This window comes from Euprymna scolopes, chromosome 11 (genome assembly GCF_053919585.1).
Source record: "Euprymna scolopes isolate OS-2025 chromosome 11, ASM5391958v1, whole genome shotgun sequence".
NCBI lineage: Eukaryota > Metazoa > Mollusca > Cephalopoda > Sepiida > Sepiolidae > Euprymna > Euprymna scolopes.
In genome coordinates, this window is record NC_136492.1 from 97,195,168 (window position 1) to 97,216,348 (window position 21,181).

Here is a 21,181-nt window from a genome sequence, read left to right on the forward strand (position 1 = left end):
AAAGTAATAATTACTGGAAACCATGGAACTTGGTGATAATAGCATGGTGGTGGTGGTGGTGGTAGTGGTAGTGGGCAAATTGGAATCGCTTTCATAAACCATAAATTGGATTGGAAGAATGAATTCTACTTGCTTTTCCATTGTGATATTTTGATGTGTAGAATATTTTGCTGATAATTTGTATTATTTGAATTACTGTTTTTATTTTGGATGACATTTTTGCAATGTATTTACCAATGTAACCTCAAACCTTCTTCAGATGTACCTTTTTTACTTTGGAATCTCTGTCAAATTCAGGAATCTAACCATAATTTTTAACTATACTCTTAATCGATGGATAAAATGATAAGTAAGAATCATTTCTAAGTGGCAGTCTTTTGGTGGTTGAAGGTTCAAATCTTTAGTACAGGCGACACTAAGAATATAATTAAGAATTTCTTAAGACTTCTACTTAGGCTGACAAAACAAGAACAATCTACTCCATAGATTAAAAAACAGGTTCAGTTAGAAATTCTGTGCAGATTTCTGAGTGTGACCAGATGCATTTGAAGAAGATCAGAGGTTACATCAGCCAGAATAATATCCAAGATAATACAAATAATAAAATTACCTTAATGTTTCAAAATTTTTGGTGTCAAGAGAATCATTCTTGATTGTTTTACAACTTTTTTCTCCAAATCACTGTTCCTATTGACTGATATACCATCTTGAACTGAGTCTGCCATCCGATTGAAACAAGAACAACTAATTGTAGCAGTAACATATTTTACTCGTTACGTGTAGATGTTTTGAGTTCCAGCCAGACACTACCATTTCTGCAGATTTTGCGTATTAAATATGGACTTCATTGGTACAAGAAGTGTTAATTCAGGACCTTACACATACACAACACAGTATACAAACATGTGTTTGTGTACTTGGTTTATTCAGGTTGATATCTGGTCTTTTTTTTTTATATAGTTTAAAGAAATAGATATTACTTAAGAAGTTTTATCTATTGTTCCAGAGCTGTTGAACATAATGAATGTTATCTTTTATGACCAGACATTTTCAGTAATTATAAATATTTTAGTATTTGTAATACTCTTTCTATAAATGGAAACCTTTTAGAAAGATATATCTAAAGTTCCTATCTCTTTGAATGCAGGACAAATGCAAGGGAAATGTTTGTGGATAATTCCTATTGATATGAATGGAAATGTCCAAAACATTGTATACATTGTTATGTAACAAAGAAAAGGCACGAGAAATGAAGAAAGTTTGTTTCTTCAAAAACTTTGTTAAAAAGTACATTAACAATGATTCTATGCATAGGATACTGATATATAGGTGAGGTCATCAAGCAAGTCACATTACTGTATAAAATATATCTGTCTCACTTGCTGAGATGCTTGAAATCTATTTTGCAAGTGACTGCATCAAAACAGAAAAGACGTCTTAAAGCATGAAATCTAATTACAAGAGATGCATATATTCTATAATCTTGGAAGGTTAACTAGGTCATATATTCTTGTATGAAATATGAAATTATTTTTTGAAGAAATAAGAATCCTATGTCGAAATAAATAACACATTCTCTATATACAAAGAAATAAGACATGTCATGTATACAAAGAAATAAGACATATCCTATGTAGAAAGAAATAAGACATGTCATGTGTACAAAGAAATAAGATATGCCATGTATACATAGAAATATGATATATCCTATGTACAAAGAAATATGATGTATCCTATAAACAAAGAAATATGTTATATAGGGTTTGAGATGTTCAAAAGTCAGGACTAGTAAATACAACAAGGTTGTTAGATAGTGCTCAATAACAATAGCGAAATATTTTTAATTATTTATTTGAGGGTAAACAGTTACATATGGTTGCTACAAACCGCCATCTGTTTCAGCCAATGAGACTTCGTCAGGTGACCCTGAACCTATCGACGTCACAAAAAAGGGGAAAAAAAGGAAAAAAAGAGCTCTTCATAAACAAAACTGTAAAAGTTGCGAGCTCTCCAAAAAAGAAGGATAAAAAATGGAGAGACTACATTTCAACCTTTTTGGAAAATTGTTAAAAAAAAAAAAAAAGAAGACAGTATAAATTTGAAATGATTAAAATGGGTCATAATTTTGCCGAACAGTGAATTGTATAAGAGGGTGGGTATGTGGGGGAGGGGGTCTATATGTGTTTGTTGATATAACAAGTCGCATGTCAGGAAAAGGTGGAAGTTAGGGAGGAGACAGGAGTGTAATAAAAAATAAGAGAGAGAGAGAGAGGAGAGGAAGGGAATTATCTCTATGATGGAGAATGAAATGTTAATAGACTTATGCATACATATACATACCGAGGCGCACACATATATGCATATTTATTTCTCTACCTCCATATATATATATATATATATATATATACACATACGCACACATATATACATACATACATACACATATTTTCATAAAATTTCAATAAAAGCTTAAAAAATATAGATTTACTTCTTTCAAATCCATTTTACCGATTATTTCTATTGCAAATACAAATAAAGTTATGAACTTTTTAAAGTGCACACGGACTTTATGATGGACACCCTGTATATGTACATACAAGAACATACACACACACAGATATATATGTATACATACAAAAACAACCACATTGACTGAAACAGATGGCTGTTTGTAGGGACCATATGTAACTGTTTACCCTCGAATAAATAATTATATATATATATATATATATAAAGAGAGTACAACAAAACAATTAAAAAATTACATAACTTCTTTAATAACTTTGGCCTTTCTATTATTATCGAACCAAACAAAAAAACTTCAAATTTTCTAGACATTACACTTAATCTTAGCACTGAAACTTATAGCCCCTATCATAAACCCAACCGTACACTTTTATATGCCCATAAATCTTTTAACCACCCCAACTCAATTATAAAATCTATCGTACCATCCGTCTCTAGAAGAATTTCTAATCTTTCCGCTGATAAAAAACTTTTAATCTAAATGCTACTTTCTTCAATAATGCCTTAAGGAACTCAGGACATTATGAAAAGATTAAATACAACCATTATGCTCCTCCTGCTGGCTGCCTTAAATCTGTAATCACACACAATATTACTCACAAGAAGCCAGTTCAAAAAACAAGATCTGCCGCTATCAATAGCAATGAACCAGTCTACATATATAATCCAAACCAAAATACTAATTGTAATACCTCTAACCTAACCAGTCGCATCAGGAGAAAGAAAAATATTTGGTTTAATCCTCCATTTAGCGTAAATTTCAAAACTAATATAACTTAGGAATTCTTCAACATTGTACAAAACTCTTTCAAATATCCACACGAATATAGTTCTATTTTCAATAAAAACTCAATAAGGATTTCTTATTCAACTATGCCTAATTTAGCACAAAGAATCTTAACATCTAATAACAAAAAAATTAAATCAGCCCAAAAAATCCCTTTCCCAATTAAACACAAAACTAACTGTAATTGTAACAACAAACATCTATGCCCACTCAATAATCAACATCTATGCTCACTCACTTTGTTGTTAGTGTTAGGATGGCTGTTAGGAGAAATATTATTATTATTATTATAATTATTGCTAGTTGTATGATTGTAGATGGAGGGGTTGCTTGAGTGGTATATTGGATTAGTAACTATATCAGATGGAGGATGGAAAGAAGAAGAACTTGAAGACAAAATATTAGTGTCTGTTATGGGAAGATTGCGTGGGAGCTCTATAATTGTGCATGAATATATAACATCTTTATGGATACAATCATTTGTATCCATAAACTGGATATATTTTTCGTGTTTTTATTCAATGTAACATGTTTATTCAGCTCAAAAACCATACAGTGTTTACCGATGTATTGGAACATTCAAGATGGAGTCTGATTCTCTCTTTAACACGGTAAGTTTGGGAAAAGATGTTATAAATAAAAAACCGGATAAAATACTGTCAAAAACTCGCTCAATACATGTTACTGTGACATAGGTTGACATATATTTGGCGGGTTTTTAATAGTATTTTGTATAGTTTTTTATTTATAACACCTTTTTCCAAACTTACGATGTTAAAGAGGGTGTGAGACGCCATCTTGAATTTTCGAATACATCGGTAAACACTGTATGTTTTTTGAGCTGAATAAATATGTTACATTGAATAAAAACACGAAAAATATATCCAGTTTGGCAGAAAAGTAACTTATCTTTCCTTTGATAACATTTATTTGTTATATATTTGTTTTTTCACAACTTTTTCGAATCTATGTGTACAGTAATACAAACCCCGTATTTTAAACTAAACTTCGGAGGTTGGAATGCCCCCCACCCCACCTAAAATGTACTTGGAAAAATCGATTTTATAGTGAGATTTAAGAATGGTTAGTCGAAAAAAAGGTGAAAAACAAAACAAATAATCAATAAATAATTGTTACCAAAGGCAATAAATGCTACTTTTTTTTACTTACATGAATGAGTTTATGGGTAAGCGCTTTTCTTTATTTTTTAATAATTTAATGCGGGTGTGTGGGTGCCAAATACCTCCAGATTTTCTAGAATTTCCCGCTAGATTGTAAACGAAATCTCCAGATCTAGCAGGAAAACCGCTAAATTTTAACACTGGTCACGTGACAGGAAGCGGTAATAAATAATTGTCCCTAAATAAAAAAAAATGGCCTCTCGGTACAAAGAAATCCACCTATTTATCATAGAAAAATTAAGTATAATGTTATAATTAAAAAGAAATATATAAAAACACACATGGATATAGTAAACATATTATACCAAAACGTGGAAGCCATCCGTCCAGTGGTTTTTTAGACAATTAATTCCGAATGAACCAACAGTTACATTTTATATATATATATATATATATATATTATATATACACTAGTGGCCAAAAATCTGGGACAGTTTAGTTTTTTTTTTTTTCAATCTCTCTAGAACATTAATTTTCTTTGTCCCACGGTTTTGCCACTTTAAGTACAAAAAAAAATTGAAATGCTCATAACTTTTTTCTATCCTTTATAATGAAGTGTAATTAATACAGTGTATAAACATAAGAGAATTGTTAAATGTGTGTAAGTTTGGTTGTAATCCCCCCCCTCCCCGAATGTTCTGGAGAAATTGAAAAAAAACTAAACTGTCCCAGATTTTTGGCCGCTAGTGTATATATATATATATATATATATATATATATATATATATATATATATATACACACACACAAGAAGTAAAAAGGCTTGAAAATATAATTCAGTTCATTCATACTAAAGTTAAAGTTAGAGCATTGAAAAAATTATGTCTTATGTGTTTATTTTAAAAAAAGGTGAAGTTTTTTTTTGTTTTTTGTTTTTTTACAAGGTGGTCACCACTTATCAAGGCCTGGAAGCCACTCAGGGATAAGGGTTATTGTAAGTACAGTATGTTAGTGTGGAGATTTAATAAAGTGTCTACTTAAGGGGGCGGTTCATCAGGAATTTGTTTACGTTGGACTTGAAGACATCCAGGTTGTAGTCAGGTGGGAAGCAGGCAGACGGAACAGAGTTCCACAGGCGTGCAGTTCTAAGAAAGAAGCTTTGTTCATGGAATCTACGTTTTGATTTAGGCATAGATAAAGAGTGGGGAAAGTTTTTGACAGTGGATTCAGCTAGACGGGTGTTTTTTGTAAAAGATTGGTGAGGGGGGACCATAATAATTATTGTGAATTTTGAAAGTGGATTATTTATTTTTATAACGTTTGAAATGCTGAAAATGATGCTTGGTTAATCAATTCGAAATGATAAAGATATTCAAGATTAATTACCACTGAAAAAATTGATTCCCATTAGTCAAATTTTCAATTTTGCATCATTTAATGATAACAAATATTACAAAACTCTATATACTAATAGCTATCCAAAACTAAGGTTTTATTTTTATTATATCAATGTATATATATTATATAATCCCAAATAATATGTATCTATCTATCTATCTATCTATATATATATATATATATATATATATATATTATAATCCCAAATAATTTTATTGGTTCTCCAACAAAAGGAGGGTGGATCTGAAAATTCACTCTTGTCCGGTTGCCGTTTGCACTTTTCTCAATAACTACGCCTTGGAATTTTTTTGAAATTTTGCACAAACATTAAACATGATATGAGTAAAAAAGTAACAGAATGGATTTTCCGAGAAAACTCCGGTTGGCCTCCTAGGGGTGCCTTTCGGGTTAAAATGGCTAAAATTGACACTTTTGTGCTTGTTAAAAAAAAATTGATGCTTTGGATTTTTATAAAACTTTCTGAAACGTTGTAACTATTTCTATATAATTTTGTTTGTCTATACTTTACGATAGCTCTTGGGTGTGCCCCAGGGGCTCTTTTAGGGCTAATAAAAACACTTAATTTTTGGGACTATTATACAATATTTGTCCAAAATGTTCTGTGTACGTTTATCTAGCAGTTTTGCATGGTGCTGAACAAATTTAAATATGTTCAGGCCTTGGGGACTTTTGAGGCTTATTTGGGGTGGAGCAAATGATGGACTTAGTCATTTCTTTTTTTTGCATGGTGCAGAACTCAAATTTACATATATTAAGGCCTAAAACTGCATCGTTTGTTCATTTTCAGCAGGATTTGACACCCCCTGGGGACTTTTGAGGCTAAATGAGGTAAGGGGGGGGATGCTGAACTTAGCCATTTTTTTATGCCTCGTTCACTGTACACAGGGGACTATGCATGCTTCACTTGTTTTAATTATATCTGAAAGCATTAAATGTGGACAAGATAGACTTTAGCAAAACGTCAACAATTTTCCATTGACAATATTTTTCTTTATAATTAATGAGTCACCAATTCTCAGAACCAAAAATTACTTCAAGATAAGGCTTAATAAAATGTATATATTGTCAGTTAAATGATGAAAAATAATATGAGAGGATTGTAATGGTACTGACAAAATTTGATTATGATAATTTATAAAAAATATTTGTTTATATTAGATTTGAAGATAACCATGTTGTAACCTGCAAGGAAGCAATCATGTAGTAACATGTTTCACAAATGTAACGCTTTTCAGTTAGGAAGTTCATTGTATAACTGTATCTATTTTATGAATGTATAAATTTGTATAAATTCATACAAAGCTGACCTCCTTGCTTATCAGGTGTTTAAACTTTAAAGAAGACTTGGTTTATATTTGCAAATGATTTAGTTTTTTTGAGCTGAGACTTTGCTATCATTACCAAGTGATTATTTTTTACATTCATATCATTAGCAAATAGCAAGTGATTATTTTTACGTTCTCCTTCTTTTATATTATTCCTTATGAAACAAGTGTTATCATCAATGTTAATATTTATACTTCTATAATGTTTCGAGCTATGTACCTTCCAGCTCTGGTCAGTCTTAAAGAATATAAATGTACACACACCAAAAAACAATAACAGTTGTATTTAGATGCAAGAAAATATCACCATAAATGAACAATTCACCTGAAGAAGACCAGAGGACATATCAGCTGAAGCATAATACAGGGTGGTCGCTAGAAAAGCAGGAAATTTGTCAAACAACGATTTATTTTTACAAAGAATAATTTTTACAAAGTTTTTCAAAGACAAATGTTATATTATACTCATAGATACTCAAAATGTTGTCCGTGCACTTCACTGCAGTGTTTTAATCTAGAAATCCAAGCTCGTGTGGCATTTTGAAGGGTAAAAAATAGGAATCACGCATTATATTCATGATCTAAGCTGACCTTCAAATTTCCTGCTTTTCTAACGACCACCCTGTATAATTATAGTGTTAATAAGAACAATAATCAAAAGAAAAACAATTAAAATATTGATGGAATCTCTGATTGTAAAAAAATCCCAACAAAAACTTTATTTATATAGCATTATCCTTTCAAGCAAACTCGGTTTTAATATTTTCTTTTTTTCTACTTAAATATATTGAAGGATGAGAATATTGGATACTTTCATTCTACTTAGATAATGTATCATTAAAGAATGCACACATATCTCCTAAAAGCACACGTTTGGCAGCATGAGCACATCAGAAACAAAAGAACAAAAAAGATGCTGGTGAAATAAATATGCATTGGCAAACTGGTCTTTAAAAACTAAAACACAACAGAATGTAAACATAAACAGTAAATGCACGTTGCAAAACAAGCAAAGAAGTTGGGTGAAACACAAAGAATTTACTTATGAAATTTCACAGCAGGAGCAGGTTCATGACAAAATTAGTTGCATTCTCAAACTTCCTAATAGCTAAAACAAGATCACATGTTCTCCAGAGATTTGTGGAATTTGACCCTTTTTTTTTTCAAGAGACATAACTCTACATCCAAATCTAAAATTGAACGCTTATAATGAATTCAGGTAAAATCAGTCTGAAATAAAAATAAACATCTGTTTGTGTTGGTTTCTGATGATTTTAACAAACAAAAATGTGTGTAAATTTGATTTGTTATTTCTATAATTTGATTTAACTTGATTTCAAATTCATTTACGAATCTTTTTTATTTTCTCTTTCAGTTAGAAGTGGTAGAAGTGGCTCTTGATCAGATGGGACCATCGAATGAAAGACGACTTGCTTTTGTTGATAAAAATAGACATTTATATTTGACTACGGTCAGGGTTTTTGGAACTGGCTGCAAATTCTTTAAGTTAGGTAATTTTTTTTTTTTTTTAATTTTCTCTTTTTAGAATTGTAAATCTGTTCAAATTGTTTACAGAAAAATCCAAATTAGCATTTAAAATTGCATTCCAGAAAATCCTGATGAATTTTAAATGAAAAAAAAAGGAAAACATAACTTCGCTTTTTTGGTAGAATTATTATCGTTTTCCTTCAGTGTTTTTATTTTTTGTATGTTTATTTTTTGGGAGTTGTGTACAGCCTTACATCCACATTGTTTGACGAATCATCAGCAAACATGTAAAAATAGTGAACTGATTTAATTTTAATATATCTAGATCAACATCATCGTTACAGGAAAAATGGAAGTCATACTTTTGGTGATCTCCATTACACTTGCTGGCCAACTGGAACAGTTTCTATACACTCATATTGTTGTATATTTATCTAATAAGGGGGAACGTCGTGTGATCACCTAGTGGTCCAGTCTATTTGTTCATATGCCGTTGTGTGTGTGTATGTTTGGTAAATGTACCTTCATGCGTCGTCAATATTAGTCCACCTGAATTCATCTCTTGGAGGGAGACTGGTACCTGTTTTGGGATGAAGATTTATTCACTCCAAACGATGAATTGGTTTTATAGTTTTTTATTATTCACCTTCCAGATGTCAACCGCAAAAGGATGGAAGTGAATCTCTGGCTTGCGTGGTACACGTCAGCGTCTACCCCCCCCCCCCCAAGTGGAGGGGAGGAGATGACTGTTAAGCCGTCTGACGTCTTCTATGTCAAAACCCAATCTTCTCGATTCAGCTAACCTGATCACGTGACTCACATGCATCCAATCAGCTGACCCTCACTTCCTGTAAACGTGTCTACAATATAATTTACACACCTCCCTCTCTTTCTCAATCCATTCTCTAACAATATTAGAAATACCCATATGCTCTATGTTCAAAAAGGATGTGTCCCTTATTGCATGTGACTTAAAGATTGGCTAACTGTCGGCATTCATAGCTATATACCCTAAGAAAAATTTCAATTGAAAGAAAATATCCAATTGTGGTAAACCCATGAATGTGCCACTACATAAAAATCGCTTTTTTAATTGCTTTAAATGAAACGGATGTTCAGAAACTAAAGCTGCCTATAGGTCTGCTAGCAACGATTGCAAAAAGGTTATAAAAAACGCGAAAAAGTCTTTTGCCCTAAGCAGAGACTAAGGTTCCCATGAGTTTGGGCACATAACAAACAGAGCTCTGAACATAAATGGACCTTAGGTAATTTCGTCAGCATCCAATAAAACCAAACTTCTCACTAAGGACTTCATATCAAACTCCACCCTGTGTGATATTGGCCACCCGCACCTTAAATTTTCTCCAAGGACTGAAAATACTCTGAGCAACATCCATATATCTGTCCAAGATGTTTCCAAACTTATCAAGAATCTTGAATTCAGCAAAGCAACTGATCCTAACAATGTTCCAATCATAGTGGCCAAAAAACTGCAACCACAAATAGCTTCTCTATTTACAAAGTTATTTAAATGTTATCTTTTTTTTTGTTTGTTTTTTTTACAAGGTAGTCACCACTTATCAAGGCCCAGAAGCCACTTATGGATAAGGGTTATTGTGTGTACAGTACGTTAGTGTTGGAGATTTGATACAGTGTCTTACTTAAGGAGGCGGTTCATCAGGAATTTGTTCACATTGGGCTTGAAGACATCCAGGTTGTATGCACTTCTAAGAAAGAAGCTTTGTTCATAGAATCTACGTTTTGATTTAGGCATAGATAAGGAGTGGGGAAAATTTTTGACAGTGGTTTCAGCTAGGCGGGTGTTTATCGTGAAAGATTGGCGAGAGGGGACCAGAGATTGGAGTTCAGATGAGCACCTGTCATGGTAGTAACGATAAAACAAAGACAGGATACTTGCTTCACAACATCTTGGAAAACCTTGACAGTCTGCCCAGTATTTAAAAACAAGCCACGCATGCATGTACTGGTGCTACATGTGAGATGAAGCCACAAAAAATAGTGAAGAAATGATGAATGTGAGGAGTGTGGAAGGCCAACCTTGTCTTCACATTTTCGCCAAGTTTTAGAAAGAGTTAATGGATGGGGCAAAAGTTATGGGGTAAAAAGTGTAATTTTTTGCAATTTTAGGGCATTTGTGACCCCTTTTGAGCTCCTGTGAATGCTGAATCCCAGAAAAATGAACAAACAGTGCAGTTTCACGCCTTAAGACATGTATATTTGAATTCAACACCATGAAAAACCACCATATAGACGTACATATCAAGTTTTGGAGTAATATGAAAAATGAGCTCCAAAATGGCATTTTTTTTTTTTTAGCCCTAAAAGTCCTAGAGGGATGGATAACGGTAGGCTTTAACACATGTTGACCACCATATAAAACCACTATATAGTCAGACATATCAAGTTTTTGTTGAGAAATATGAAAAAAGAGCCACAAAAAGGGGCGTTTTTAGCACTAATAGTCCTTGGGGACGCAAACCAGAATTTTGCCAGGGTCACTCATACTGAATCTATAGTAAGAACAATGGGTTCCACATTTTGGCCAAGTTTCAGAAAAATCTAATGGATGGATCAAAAGTTATGGGGCAAAACATATCATTTTTGGCCATTTTGGGCCATTTTTGACCGCTTTTGAGCCCCTCGGGATGCAGTGGGAATTTTTGCAAAAATATTTTTTTTACTGTGCACATCTATTTAATGAAATACAATTCGTGGCAAAATTTCAAGAAAAACTAATGGACGGTTATCTGGCAATCGTCCGGACTAATGGACACACACGGACGCCACTGAAAACATAGGTCCCTCTCTGATAAATCGGGGGACCAAAATGAAGAATTGGTCTTCTGCATCTCCGTACAGACCAACTAGTCTCCTGTGCATCATAAGTAAAGTGATTAAGTTTGCAATAAATAGAGAAGTTGTTAACCGTTTTACCGTTATTTCCATGGCATGTGCTCGTCTGAGCTCCAATCTCTGGTCCCCCCTTGCCAATCTTTTACGAAAAACACCAGTCTAGCTGAAGCCACTGTCAAAAATTTTCCCCACTCTCTATCTGTGCCTAAATCAAAACGTAGATTCCATGAACACAGCTTCTTTCTTAGAACAGCACGCCAGTGGAACTCTGTTCCGTCTGCCTGTTTCCCACCTGACTACAACTTGGATGTCTTCAAATCCAACGTAAACAAATTCCTGATGAACCGCCCCCTTAAGTAGACACTTTATGAAATCTCAACACTAACGTACAACGTACTGTACATGCAATAACCCTTATCCCTGAGTGGCTTCCGGGCCTTGATAAGTGGTAACCTCCTTGTAAAAAAAAAAACTACCTCAGCAGAAACAAGCTATTGAGCAATACACAATATGGTTTCTGTCATGGGAGATCAACAGGTGATATGCTGATGATATCATGTATGATAAGCGAGTCTATTGATGATGGCTTCATTTCTAGAGCAATAGCTCTTGACATATTTAAGATATTTGATAAGGTCTACTTCACAAGATTTCCAGCTATTCTATAGCTGGAAATGCTCTTCCAAGCATAAAATTCTTTCTTTCTGATAGGTTTATTGGAGTAGTAATTGATTAGCAGAAATCCAAAGTTCACAGTATTAACACTGGTGTATCTCCAGTATCCATCCTTCACTCAACTCTCTTTCTGATCTTCATTAATGATCTCCCAAAGCATATTCTACAATCATTTGTCACACCTATGCAGACAAACTACCATTTATAGCAACACTTCAAAGGTCAACAAAGACCAGTATCTTTCTGATCTTCTCACCTCCAACCTGGAGCGTATGGTACAGTGGGGTAAAAAATAACTTAATTACCTTTAATGCATCCAAAACCAAACTTCTATCTTTTTACCACTAACGTTCATATCCCCACTTGGTCTCAGTTCAAATGAACAGCTCTCGTTTTGAGGAAGCACCCTGCTTTGATGGACTTATAGCAAACAAATAGCAGGTGAATGTCTAGCATCCTATATAATGCCTCATCCCTAGTATAAAAACAAAAGAGAAAAGAAAATTGAAAAAGAACACCCAAATATAAGACTGATTGTCAATTTTGCAAATACACAAAAATATGAGACAACTTCACGTTTTTATGACAACTGCATGATTTTTGCATTGTATTATTATTTTCTTTTAATTTTGTATTAACCAAATTTTTATTAAAATAAAAACAAAAAATGCAATAGGAATCCTATTGAAAAATATAACTACTTCTGTAAAATTTTGGGTTAGAAAATGCTTTCTATCATTTTGCTTATACTTGAGAGGAAGTAATCAGTTTCCAACTCCCTGCGTTTGTCAATTAATCAACAAATTCCCTCGTTTTATCTGCCTGCTGGCTGATTTTGTAAACATGCCAGGTTAATATAGACAACTGTGCTTTTTTATTTTCTTTTTTTATTAGATTTTTTTTGTCCTTTACAAATTGTAAAGAATAGAGAAAAACAAAAGGTGATTATTGCAAAGACAGGAGATGCCTATTGGCCTTCATATTGAAAAGACCAAGGCTATACATAGAAGGAAACAATCAGCAGCAAGAGAGTTCCGCAAGTTTGCAGTTTTTAGGATGAAACTACGGGAATAGGAAGTTGCATCATATTAAAACAAAAGTAATAATTTGATAAAAGAAATGGGACATCTATATATATAAAAGGCAAAATGTGTGTGACCATTTTGTGTATGTCTTCAAAAGGCTTTTCTCACACACGGTTCCGATGTCGTTACGATCGCTTACAACTGTTTATATGGGTCCTAAATAATAATATGTACGATTTGAGAAAGTGCGTCGCATCTAGATTTATTTACGTCGACTTTTACAAAATTATTGCTATTTTGGCTTCTCGCGTGTTGATGAGGCTTTTTCGTATAAAAAGCGAAACTAATTCAAAGTTAACCAGTCCTCGGCATTGCGCCGGGAAATGTCCAGAAGCAATCAGCTTTGATCAATGTTGTACATAAGACAATTGTTATTTAATCTGGACAATTGGGAGCTAGTTCCCCTCCCCCCAACAGATGTTGGGGGGGAACAAAAAACAGTTACACTTGGGTAAACAACTGTGTGACTTCTATTTGACCTTCTTAATTAGATCAAATGGAAGTAGCAGAGTTAACTTTTATTGCGCACGCCTGTTTTTATAGTTTAATAAATAAATTTAAACCTGAGTATGTTGTATCTATGTCGCGGTGGCCTAATGGGTAACATCGCCCAGTTTTTTTTTTTCACACATTAATTTCCAACTCAAGGGTACGGGTTCAATTCTCATACTTACCTACCAAAACATTTTTGTTTTTTTATTATTTAACACCCTCCCGCCGGAGTTTTGATTTACCTCAAGACACCCGGGCATCGCTGGGTACCCCCCCCCCCCGCTAGTAATAAATAAAATCGGAAATGTTTATAGGATTTTAAGGTATCGCAAAATCTATTTTATCAATAACATATCTTCATACATTGAATTATTTTTCCAAAATGTAAATGTTTTCTTAAAAAGAAATTAAGAGAAAAGACCAAGTTAGGGATTTTAAGAGAAACAAAAATAAAAGTAAAATTCTCCAAGACAATGTTAGGTAGTAAGTAAAAAGATTCAACAGCCACTAGAATATATCATAGCAGTAATATTTGGATTATTTGGACTACTGAGTGTTATTTTCACAATGTTTCAGCCGGTGTAACCTCCAACTTTCTTCAGGTGATTTTTGCAATGGATAAAGTACTAAGTAAATGACACTCTTCTGGAGGTTTAAGGTTCAATCCTCAGTGCATGTGATACTAAGAATACGATTGTGAATTACTTAAAACTTCTATCCAGTCATGGCTGACAGAAGGAGAGCTTGCTATCCTTATGAATTAAGTAAAGGGTTCCATTTAGAAATTCCATGCAGATTACCGATTCAACAGTATGCATTGGTCAGCATGTTATGAGAATAACACTCAAGATGAGAACAGTAATCAAAATAATCCAAATTATCAATGTCTATCTCGAAAATTCAGAAACATATAGCAGCTTGTTAAAAATGTGTTTTGGCATCAAAGATGAATAGAATTGCCAACTTGTCATGCTACAGATACCGTCATAATTACGTTTTTATATTCAATATGGCTAAGCATTAATGCAGGCAAAAACCCAACTATTTATATCGTTTTTTTGCAATTATTTATAAGTGTCAGTATAATTTTTAAATGAATGCTTAGAATGTAACTTTGAAGATGGAATGCAAATAAATGCAGGCTTTATAAATGTTTTATCATAAAAAAAAGATGAATAGGGTAAACACGGAAAAAGAAATTAAGAATTATTGCCAAATTCTTTTAGATAATTTTTAAGTATCACTTGAAAACAGAAATGTATAGAAATGCAAACGATGCCAAAGTTTTGAAAAGTTAGCAAAATAGTTTGTTCACTTTGCTTTAAATAGTTTGGGATTCTAAGGTTACCACTCTTTTGATTAATACCATTGCTAATGTCATTTTGTAGTCATTATTACTGACAGTTATCTAAATAATGTGTAGATAAATTTTATATTAAGTAACTTATGAGAAAAGGAGAGAGTTGTATGCTCAGTCCATCAAGTCCAATGTAGCTGAGCAGCAGCTTGGTTCCCACCAGTTTTGGCAAATAGCAAACAGAATTCTGAACAGAAGCGTGTGCTCTATCCCAACTATCATCAATGGACCTGAGGTAATCTCACATCAGCATCAGACAAAGCCAAACTCTTTGCAGCTAATTCTACCCTTTGCGACTAAGGCCGCCAACCCCCAGTATTTCTTTGTGTATCAGAAAACACACTATGTGACATAAAAATATCTGTACATGATGTTGCCAAGCTAATCAAAACCTTGATTCCAGTAAAGCAACTGGCTCTGACGGCATTCCAATTATAGTGCTCAAAAAGCTTCAACCAGAAGTAGTGCCCATATTACAAAGCTATTTAAACGTTGTCTTAAGGAGAAATGCTTCGCAACACCTTGGAAAATCTCATCAGTATGCCCTGCATTTAAGAATTCAGGTGATCGGTCATCTCCCTCTCAGTACAGGCCAATAAGTCTACTGTGCATCATGAGTAAGTTGCTGGAATCTGTGTTAAATAGAGAAGTAGTCAACCATCTCAGCAAAAATAACCTTAGTAACATGCAATATGGTTTCCATTCTGCTAGATCTACAGTAGACATATCAAAGGCCTTTGGTAAGGTATGGCATAAAGGTCTACTTCACAAGATCTTCAGCTACGGTATAGCTGGAAATGTCAACTCAATTATTAAATCCTTTCTCTCTGATAGGTTCATAAGAGTAGTGGTTGATGGGCACAAATCCGAAGTTTTCAGTATTAATGCTGGAATCCCTCAGGGGTCCATCCTGGGCCCAACTCTCTTCCTGATTTCCATTAATGATCTTCCAAATTATATCCTTACATCATTCGTAGACATTTATGCTGATGACACTACCATCTATGACAACACGTCAAAGACCGTAAACGACCAAATTCTCTCTAATTCTTTCTCCTCTGATCTTGAGCATGTGGTACAATAGGGAAGCAGGTGACTGGTTACTTTTAATGCATCTAAAACCAAGCTTCTATCTTTACATCATCAATGTTCTGATCCCCATCTGGCATCAATTGAAATGAATGGCTCTCATCTTGGGGAGGCTTCATGTTTTAACAAGCTTCTGGGTTTGACCTTTACTCCCGATCTGAAATGGAACACGTACATTAAATCTGTTGCCAAAGCCGCTGGAAAAATGGTGGGATCCTTCTATTGATCCAGTAGATATCTCACTGCTGATGCAATTCTCTACCTATATAAGAGCCAGATACGTCCAAGAATGGAGTACTATGGCCATATCTGGACAGGAGCTGCTAGAAAAACCTTATCCTGCCTTAATAGAGTTCAAAACCGACTTTGTTGCCTAGTAGGGGATACCCTTTTCTCTTCCCTGCAACCTCTTTCTCACAGAAGAGACGTTGCGAGCCTATCTCTGCTTTATCATTATTTTCATGGCAAGTGCTCGTCTGAACACCAATCTAATCTTGCCAAACTTTCACGAGAAACACTCGTCTAACTGAAAACACTATCAATAATTTCCTTTACTCTTTATTTGTGCCTAAACCTAAACGTAGATTCCATGAACATAGTTTCTTTCTTAGAACTGCACGCTTGTGGAACTGTCTTTCGTTGGCCTGCTTTCCAGCTGACTACAATATGACCGCCTTCAAGTCCAATGTAAACAAGTTCTTGATGAGCCATTCCACTTAACAAATTTACTGAATTTACACTACTAACAATTACTATGATTTTGATACTGTACACGCTTTAACCCTTATCCTCGAGTAACCCCTGAGCCTTGATAAGTAGTGACACCCTGTGTAAAAAAAAAAAAAAGTGTTAATAATGAAAGTAATTTAATTTTATGGTAAATTGGGCAACTGAAGTCTTAGTAAATACTTTAAAGATTGTTCATGAAGAAATTATCTAAATTAGTTTATAAAAAAATATTAACTTTTGGACTTTTTGAGATAAGGATTGGTAATTTGTATTATTCAGATTACTATTCTCATCTTGATTATTTGCACATTTTGACCAATGTAACCCCCCAACTTCCCTCAGATGCCCCATTTTCAACTTGGAAATCTTTATGTTTAACTTGGAAACCGATATGAAAGTTTTAAAAAGGTTCAGTCCAAAATTCCATGTTTCTAAGTATGGTGTGAAGATTCATGAATCAAAAACATTCACTTGAAAAAGGTTGAAATTTCTATCAGCCAAAACTTTCTGAAAATAACACTCATAATGAGATTAATAGTCTGAGTAATCCGAATGAAAGAAAAATATTCTATTTAAATTGAAGAATAAATAACTTTATTTCAAAATAGAAATGTTTATTTTTCATCATATACACCAACATGTGTGGTGACAGTTGCCTATTTTTGTTTCCGTAATCCCTTTTTGCTTAAGTTGTAGTTTAGCTCCCTCCTTATTATAGTATGAATATTTTTCCAAGAAAAAAAAAACTGGATTGTTCAAAATAATATTCAGACTCACAATCAACTGAAATATGTAGCTTATATTAAAATATAAATATCCAACACCGGCTCGCATTACCCTTGGATAGTTGCCATTTTTTTCTTTGGAATACCATTTTAAGGATTTTACTGTGAACATTTTATAAAGTCTAGACTATTCCTTTGTTCATTTTCTTCTTATAAATTTTTCTTTACTTCTTATATGTATAATTTTTTCCATTTATATGTATTTCCGTATTTCTTATCTGTTGTTTCAACTATCTCCATTCCTAATTTTTTTTTTCTTTCTCTTTCTTTTCTCTTTTCCCTTTTCTCTTTTCAATGATTTCCATTATGTTTTAGTGATCCCGATTAGTTTTCTTACTATTATTTACTTCTTTTTCAGTTTTTTGTTCATCCTTCTATTCACGTATGCTTACTTTCTTCTTTATAGATATCTTTTATGTTTTTATATTTTTTAATATTTCTTAATATATACATTCTTCATTTCTAATCTAAATGTTCTTAAACCAGCTTATATTTATATTTTATATTTTGTACAAGGCTGACCCTTCTCCTCTTCTGATGAGAAGCATTTAGCTTCAAAATGCCATGGCCTAAAGAGTTTTCTCCATTTTATTCTCTTCTTTTCTTATTGACCTGATGATATAATATAACTCTATGTAACTTTTATTCCTCATCTTTTATTTAATATATTAATTGCTCTCCTTAACCGTGTAGAGCCTTTTCTATCTTGATAGGTTTGCTTTGTTAAAGATATATTCCTTATTACCTTCATTTAATATATATATGTATACATACTGCCTGTCTTGCAAGGAAACATATTTTAACTCTTAATAATAGGAACCTGGTTTAATTATTTTAAAAATCTTTATAATAATGACCGCATTTTCAGATTATAGGCATTGTTTTATAATTTACCTGTGTAATGCATATATGAAGGAATTAGTTTGCAACATTAACATAAATGACTTTTGATCATTTCCAGTTTCATTTACATTTGTAAATGGGAGAAATGGGATCAATTTTAATTATTCCCTCTGTTTATTTAGAAACTATGATATGTAAGTGAAAAGGGTTTATTTATGTTGAATTAATGTGGTAAATCTACATCCCTCACTCTTCATTTAAACTTTCTAAAATGATTGAATAATTCTATTTTCTAAAAGATTTTTCAATTAATTAATTGAAAAATAAAAATTCCAAGATATTTGTCAGCGTATTTTCAAATGAATTGAAACCTTCTTTACAACTCGTTTATAGGTTTTAAAAAAATGTTAATGAATTTGTTATTGCTATTTTTAAATTTGCTAAACTTGCATTTTCACTTTTTCTCATTTTGGAAAGAACTTTAAAGATTTTGTATACCTATGAATATTTAAAAAGTGTAAGATTAATTCATAAAGTTTGGTCACACAGCTCAACCTAATGTACTTGAAGGAAGTTCTTATTGGCCTAAACGTAAGCTATATGAGCCAATAAAGAAGTTTAAACAATTTTAATATTTGTTTTTTATTCTTATTAATATTTATAGACTCTCGTATGTTTCACCTAATGTAAGAGCCACTCTTTGACTTTATGAATATTATATATATATATATATATATATATATATATATATATATATATGCCTGCTTGATTACTTGGATCTTGTCTTCAATAAATAGGCATATATATATATATATATATATATATATATATATATATATATATATATGGGCATGGTTCAGAGACTAAAGAATTAGTGTGGAGAGTTGTATGTTTTGGCTTCGATTCTAGCTGATGACACCAAAGTCATATATATTCACTTTTTTTTTTTTTTAATTTGAACTCACTATTATATATATTAAGTTCAATATAATAATCGATAGAGAATTGTCTATAATAATAAATATGTAATCTGCATGAATTAAAATATCATATTTAAGCATATCTTACTACCTAGTAATGCCGGGCAACCTGCTAGTATATATGTATAAGGTTTAGTGTTATTATATCCTGATTTTCGTTTTCATAAAGAGAACATAAAATTAGTATAAGGTTTTCATCTTTAGAAAATTATGTTTAGAATCCTGATTCAAATTTTGGTCAAACGTCAATACATCATTTTTATTTCAGAAAACATCTAAAATTTAAGAGATTTGAAAAAACAATTAATTCAGAGAATTTTGTTTAATTAGTGTATAATAACTATGAATCAATTTGAATGCAAATCTAAAATATTTAAATTTTCAAATGAGGGGTCGTGTAAATATTATGCCCCTTAGATACCCTTTTAAATATCCAAAGAAACTGAAATTTCGGGAATATTTATTTATTTATGTCTTATACTTATTGTTAAAATTTCACAAAAATCGGAGGTATCAGAATAAAGCTAAATACACTATGAATTATCATCTCTTATACCTAGCAGCTGTATTCCAAAATTCATGATTGATTAATTAGGAATGATTGTTCTCCATACAAATATGTAAACATATCTAATTTTATAAAGATATGTATATTGTCTTTTGACAGAAGAACAATGCATAAATTCATATACTTTTTTCAAAATTTATTTTTACACATGAGTTACTACTTTATATATTATAATATTTGTATATTTTGTTTGTAATATTTTTCAATATGAATGTACTATTAAAAAATTAGCTAGTTCACATCAAGTGTTTCTAATAATGTAATAATGGCATGTTTGATATACAGGATACAATATAGATGACAACATTTTATCCCTTTTCCCTAGGACTGATAAATTTTGAAATTCACTCTGTTTCCTGCTTCCCTGACTGTACTAATATGCAGAAGTTTAAATGTAATGTGAACAAATATCTTGCTGCTTAACTTTCCACAGTCGTCTGTAAGACACAATCCCAAATAATAACCCTTTACATTCCATTCTAAGAGCCAATATGGCTTGTTTGGTGTAAAAAAGTTTAAAAGATAAAGATAATAGCCTTTATATTTATGATTTCCAGTATGCAACAGTGTAATATATTTTGTGTAAGATTTTATGCATTTTAAATTATGGTTATATGAATAAATGTCTTCACGAGAAATACTTCTTTTGATTCTGTGATGATTCAATATAGAAAATAGGTTGGAAATAAAACATCCACAATTGTAATGATTGTAAATTAGAACAATACGACGAGTGTAATATCTGCTTCTTTTCATTAACTGTACAACAATTTGAAAAGCATATTTTTCACTTCATGAATAAATTTTCTCTTTTGTGAATCACTTTTTCAAAAATTCATCCTCTTCTCTTTCTCTTCATATGATGATTTCCTTAAAACTTGATACAACTGCTTATATATCCTTGATATTTATACGCATTTTTTTTTATTATATTTAACATATGCTTGTCCATCGATTATCTATCATCCTAATTATGCTAGCAACAGGTATAGCTTCCAGCTTGATTTCTGAATAAAATTAAATATGTTTGTAATGTAT

The 21,181-nt window shown here is 32.3% G+C and overlaps 1 protein-coding gene across 2 annotated transcripts in view; it reads left to right on the forward strand.

Annotated features, from left to right (window-relative positions):
• LOC145287976 (intraflagellar transport protein 80 homolog) overlaps positions 1-21,181 on the forward strand; it is a 510,341-nt gene that overhangs the window by 268,054 nt on the left and 221,106 nt on the right. For both annotated transcript variants that reach the window (XR_013869238.1, XM_080135951.1), the window contains exon 13: positions 8,554-8,689. Coding sequence is in view for 1 of the 2 variants with exons in the window: in XM_080135951.1 (XP_079992077.1) it covers positions 8,554-8,689 (136 nt within the window). In the remaining variant the exon portion in view is untranslated. The remainder of the gene's footprint in view (positions 1-8,553; positions 8,690-21,181) is intronic.